This window comes from Sinocyclocheilus grahami, unplaced genomic scaffold, assembly GCF_001515645.1.
Source record: "Sinocyclocheilus grahami isolate Dianchi unplaced genomic scaffold, SAMN03320097.WGS_v1.1 scaffold599.1, whole genome shotgun sequence".
Taxonomy (NCBI): Eukaryota; Metazoa; Chordata; class Actinopteri; order Cypriniformes; family Cyprinidae; genus Sinocyclocheilus; species Sinocyclocheilus grahami.
In genome coordinates this window covers 295,482-301,766 of record NW_015505778.1, presented here as the reverse complement: position 1 = coordinate 301,766, position 6,285 = coordinate 295,482, and the positions used below count along the sequence as shown (strand labels likewise).

The window sequence follows — 6,285 nt, the reverse complement described above, 5'->3', positions numbered from 1 at the left end:
GTTTTTCTATTAACAGTAAAGCTGTGGCTTTAATTCCTTTAGAAACAATGATGCTATCAGCTCCTTGTTGAGAAAGATAATGTAGCTCTAGAGCGATTACACTATTTAGTTGATAAAACTGCGGGGCAGCGCTAAAAAGTTTGTTCCTGAATGTCTGAGTTCGGCCGCAACGTGATCTGTGTGAGTGACTGCACTTAACATCAAACTGCTTCTGTTTCACACAAATGCTGGCACAGACGTGCATGTTCGGCTAGAGTCGCTTTGAACTCGTGCATCTTCGGAAGCGGAGCTGCGCGGAAAGTTACAAAAAATGTTGTGCACACCGCCACGAGAAACGACGTCGCGCGCACTCAAAGCGAACGTCCGCCTACACCGCGATGATGTCATATTTGCCGCGCGCACCTAAGCGAACTTTTGAACGCATCAAGTATAAATCAGCCTTGAGCGTGTGTGCGTTAGATACAGTGAAGACAGCGCGTTAGTTTAGAACTCTTCTCATTTTTTTTTTTTATCGTAGAGAGTGTGATTATAGTGTTATATTTCAATTTCACAAAGAAATGTGCAGCATTTTATCCAAGCAATAATAAAAGGACACATTTAATTTATAATTTGTCTTAAATCTCATTTTGTTAAAATAAATAAATAATCGTGAATCGAATCGAGAAATCAAAATTGTGAATCGAATCGTGAGGTGAGTGAATCGTTACATCCCTAGCTGTAGTTCATGCATCTTTTCTGCAAAGATATTTAACAAGTGATTTGTTTAACATTTACATCATGTTGACAACTTCATGTGTGCTGCACTTAGAATAGAATTTTCTTTAAAAATTCTTTAAAAAAAAATTAAACATTTCATAGGGCCCTATTTTTGTAACAATTTTATAATACAATAAATTCATTACTAAATAATAAATTAAAGTTTTATTATTTTGACTGATTAGACAGGCTTTTTGATTATTAAAATATAATGAAAACATTCAAATGGAATTCAGAAAAAGAATTTGGGGGAAACAAAGATTCATATAGGGCTTTTAAATGAATTTGTTAAACTTTTAATCAATTGTTGCTACAATGTATCCGTTTCATGATTTCAATTAATTTGACATGCTTTTAGATTACACACAAAATGTGCAGTGTTGGGGTCGTATAGAGATAACATGTACTCACTGAAATCAATGAGCATCTTGCCGTAGCCCTGCCTCATGTACTGTGGCATAGTCAGGATACAGGACACATTGTAATTCAGGAATGAGTTCTTCTCCTGAACAAAAAGGAGAATCAGTTTAGTCAGTGTGCATATTACATGACAACTCTTCTGTCTTGACTTAAAAGACACCATAGGCTAACATTTCTCAAAATTGTTCATAAAAGTAGCATTATATTTGCATGTTCTGCTGATTCATGAGACTTTCAGTACTCAATATGTTGAAGTGCTCTTCAGTCTGGTTAAAATCCCCCACAAAACACTTAAGCCTGGTTCAGATTTTTTTTTAATTCACATAATTTAGTCTAGACTGGCACTCCATACTAGCCGATTCCTTATTCACATATTCAGAACAGAAAACAGCAAAGATCAAAACAGATGTCTTAAATTAATTGTCATTGCTTCCCTAGTTTAAAGCAGCATTCAACTTAGTTTAGTCAAAGCTGTTACAGCTACCAACAGTTTTTGTTGAGCTCTGTAAAATGAACAAATTAAGAATGAAAGAGGGGCCACAGTCTAAAACATTTCATGTGATGCTCATCAAAACAACACTGCGTGAAACAAGCCACTGAAATAAACTGAATTAGCCTAGTTTAAAGCAGCATTCAACTTAGTTTAGTCAAAGCTGTTACAGCTACCAACAGTTTTTGTTGAGCTCTGTAAAATTAACAAATTAAGAATGAAAGAGGGGCCACAGTCTAAAACATTTCATGTGATGCTCATCAAAACAACATACTGCGTGAAACAAGCCACTGAAATAAACTGAATTACAATGGAGTTTATGGACTAACTTCACCCTGTGAGTTTGTGTGTTTGTTGTCCCTTCAAGGTTGCTGTGGAAAGAATAAGTTCATCCCCCACTTTACTGAGACAGACTTTAGCAGCATGCAAACAATATTTTTTTCTATGTAAACGTGCTTGACGGACATGTTGACAGTGTATCACGTATGACACGGCAAAGTTAAAAGTTGTTCGAGTCTCATAACCTTTCATTTCTCATTTTCTTAAAACACAAAAACGCATTTTGTGTGAATAGCCGATTAGGACTAGTGACTAGTATGGACTAGTATGGTCCATCATAGTGCGCGTCACATGCGAGTAGTTAATCAGGTGCACAGTCATGCAGTCGGATAATTTATTTCTCTTAAATGTCACCATTAATGTATTGTCAATGTGTCTAACTATACTGTTTGCTATTATTTTTATTAAAAGCCATGATTCCTTGAATAAAATATAATAAAAACAAGGTAAAACATTACATCCGAATTAATAAAAATCTGAAAAATCGCTCAGCCCGACCCCAAGCATGAAAGCTCATGGAATTTTGTTACTAATGCAAGATAATGGAAACCAGGATAAACATTTTCAGGATAAATAACCAGTGGGCCAATATTGGAGAAGATTATTTGTCCTGGCTCACATACTACATAAACAAAGCTTATGACTGAAAATCAGCCAAAAACATTGGCTAGAGGGAAGCTGGCCTGAAAAGCAAATGTGTTGACAAAGTGCTTATATTTTTGTGCATTTCAGACCAGATCATAATTCACAACATGTAGCCTCAAGCACCCCATTACCTTTGAGAAATATCCCACGAGGTGACAGCCTGTGTTATCAGCTTCAGTCATGACATAAAACAGGAAAGGTTCCACGTCATAGTACAGTGTTTTATGGTCCAGAAACAGCTTGGCCAGCAAACAAAGATTCTGGCAATAGATCTGTTGGGGTGGGGATGAATAAAATTCATGTTTATCAAACAAACTCATCAAGAGCCTAGAAGTTCATATAAGAGCGGAAATAGTCAATGCCACAAATCAACAAACACATCCAGAACTCTTTACATTCAAACAGCCACAACCAATGCATTACATTAACATCCATTGCCCACCTTGTTCTTTTTCCCATCAACCTCAAACACAGAAATGGCACCTTTTCTGTAGACTTCATCACCAGGAGGGTGTTTCCACACACATTTGGCCTGCATAGATCACATATGACAACATGTCAAATAATTTAACCTCCATATAGATTCAGCCAGTACTACCATTTGACTAAATGTTTAGACATGCAACCATAACAGAGATTATTTAGGAAAGTTTGATTTCATACCATGTGTCTGCGCAGGATGGTCTGACTCTTCATATACTTGAGGCAGAACTCACAGATGTACAGACGCCCCAGACGGGCGTATTCCTCAGGGTAGGGAGAATGGTACCAAGTGTCTAGCTCATAACGGCCAAACAGGATGGTCTTGATCATGTTACTGCCCTCTGTGATCTGACCCTGCAGACGCAGTTTCTCCTACAAACAACAAAAACCTTAGACATCAAATATCTAAATAAAGCTAATTTAGCTAAAATAACAAGAACTAGGATTGGGCGGTAAAACCAAAATCTAGTAAAGTAATTTAATCACAGTAACAGAATACCATCATATGGTTACTTTTATTGAATTAAAAAAAAAAAGATAATATATTACATAACCACGCTGTAATGTCCATCATTTAAAAACTTAAATTATGACATCTCAAATGACTATTTTCTTTATTTTCAATTTGAAGATAAAGGGTGAGATTTTAGTCCTGAGATTTTAGTTGAGTGATGCACTGCTATGTCAGAAGTGTGTAAACTGAGAGGCATGTCTGTTCATACCAGATCCTCCGCTGCGCGGGCCTGAGCTTTCCTGAAGAGCTCCAGATCATAATCACTGGTGATGTTCTCCAGCAGTGGTTCACGCGTGGTTCCGTGTGTCTGTCTGTGCTCCTGATACATCAAAAAAGAACAGATGTAGATCGATCACAAATACAAACATCATTAATACCACCCGACACATAAAATATAATGGCACTGTATACATTAATTAAAAGCCAGATAATTATTTTTAACAAGAGCTAAATTGGGTTGGCTAACAAAAATACATCAGGACCATATAGCTTATATGAAAACGCATTAATCAGGGATGCTAACTCGCCAAGTATTTTTAAACACTTTTTGTAAGCCTTTATTATTTTTAACTCTATAGGCGAGCACAGAATTTAAAGATTCATTTTTCATTCATGAAGATGACATGAAGAAATGTGTCTCCTGGTGGAAAACAAAGACTTTTAAGATCAAAATGACATTACAATTATATAAGTTACCATTATAACCAGTAGATGGCAGCAGAGGATCACACATTAGCTCAGTTGCCATTTCCACTCCCTAGATTTAAGCTTTATCTTTAAAACTTAAACTCTTGATATAATCAATGACTACCCTGTATGCGTTTTTTTCCTCGATATAATGGGAAGATCTACGAGCGTGTAGAACGCTGCAAACCTGTGAAAACTTAGTTCAGACAGAGTGGATTCTGACTAACCTACAGCAAACACCTCTGACTGGCCATTGCTTTCAACAGTGATGCCTGTGATTAGCTATAATACTCTGCAACACTGCAAAAACACATTATAAATAGAATATTTTGGTTTTGTAACTCGAAACCAAAGCGCACACACAAAAACACACAGGAGCATTTGAAAGTGGTTGCCTGCAAGCGTGTACAGAATTGAGTTGGTACTACTGGCACTGTAAAAAGACTCCCCTCTCCCCACCCCCCGAAACAATTTAAAAACTCACCAGATCTACATGAATCAAAATGGCGAATTTTGCCGAAAGGTGACAAGTTTGCATCCCTGCATTAATAAACATTTTAATATATCACTGTAAGGATTACCATGTACTTCTCTTTTTGGTCTTTTGTCAGTCCAGAATCCCTCCTCTTCCTCATCTCCATTACCTTCTCTTTATATCGAACTTGTCTTGGAGTTGGTGCCTGTGGAAGAGCAACACAAATTAATATTACATCCCACTTTACTAAAAGATACATTGTGTCTCATCCAGATAAAGCTCTTCATGGTTAACTCATCAGTCATAACCTCACTGTGGATACCACAGAATTTATGGCTTGCAAACAATCACAACCCATCTTAAAATTAGAAGGCACCATGCTGCTGACGTTAGGCCTTCACGCAAGTGTCTTTTTAGTACAAAAGCATGCATGCATTTAAGAGGCATTAACACACTTATGTGATGTTTGTTTAGTGTTGAGCAAACATCTGCTTGGCGAGCACCTGATGTCGAGTAGCGTGTCTGTTCTCCTCATTCTGCCCCTGACTGCGCTCTTCCTCTTGTTTCTCACGCTCGATGGCTTTCACCTGATCAGGAAGACAAGCACACAAAGATAAACACCAGAGAAAGTGCTAAACAATACGGAAAAGAATAAACCACACATGCCTATGCTAAATAATCACTGCAATTTAGTGGTTGACAAAATTATGTTTTTAAGCTCATTCCATGCAAGAAATATACAAAATCAAAATAATAGCAAATAAAGCAGACAAGCAAAGTATACTTTGGGCTTAAAGCACCTTGCACTCATCTGCTGAGAGGTTATGGTAGAGAGGGCATCCTGATATGGAGAAATGTCTCTCATGTTTCCCTGTTAAATGTCCTGTATAAAAAAAAGAAATACAGGAAGGTAAACAGATTTTAGCTTTAAACCAGACTATAAACAATCCATTCAAATTTAAAATGTTTTAAACTGTGAACATTATTTTTTTCCAATTAAGCTCTTGTAAACCATTAGCACTGGATTTTATTATTAAGCAGATGCAAGAGGAAATTAATCTGAAGAGCAATTACCTAAAGAATTGCACCCAGGTGTGGGGCACTTCATATTGAAGTTGTAGCTCTCGTGAAAGCGGCGGCGTTTTGGACGATGGGAGGGATCGCTGCCAGAGTCTTTCTGGTCTTTAGTCACGCTCTCATCGTGGGATGCATTGGGGCTGGATATGTCGATGTCTGATTCGGATGAGGGGGCGTTTCCTGTGGGTGTCCTGGGGGGAGACTCATATCTCTCTGCTGCTTGTTTCACATCTGGTGGGGCATCTAGATGAGGAACAGAAATAACATCTTATAAACATGTAAAGGTGTCAAACAGAAAAGAATAAAAGCTTGGCAGCATGGATTTTAATACAACTGTAACCTTCATGAATAATAGAACAAAAATACATCACAGTAATGTGTTATGTATTATGTATATAA

The 6,285-nt window shown here is 37.3% G+C and overlaps 1 protein-coding gene across 1 annotated transcript in view; it reads right to left on the bottom strand.

The window, feature by feature from the left end:
* Nucleotides 1–1,056: 1,056 nt before the first annotated feature.
* Nucleotides 1,057–6,285, bottom strand: part of LOC107557320 (histone acetyltransferase KAT7-like) — a 7,740-nt gene continuing 2,511 nt past the window's right edge. Inside the window, exons 2-11 of the mRNA XM_016240705.1 lie at nt 5,884–6,153; nt 5,610–5,692; nt 5,313–5,396; nt 4,916–5,014; nt 3,856–3,966; nt 3,314–3,505; nt 3,093–3,182; nt 2,782–2,922; nt 1,158–1,261; nt 1,057–1,066 (exon numbers count right to left, since the gene is read on the bottom strand). Of these exons, the coding sequence (XP_016096191.1) occupies nt 1,057–1,066; nt 1,158–1,261; nt 2,782–2,922; nt 3,093–3,182; nt 3,314–3,505; nt 3,856–3,966; nt 4,916–5,014; nt 5,313–5,396; nt 5,610–5,692; nt 5,884–6,153 (1,184 nt within the window). The remainder of the gene's footprint in view (nt 1,067–1,157; nt 1,262–2,781; nt 2,923–3,092; nt 3,183–3,313; nt 3,506–3,855; nt 3,967–4,915; nt 5,015–5,312; nt 5,397–5,609; nt 5,693–5,883; nt 6,154–6,285) is intronic.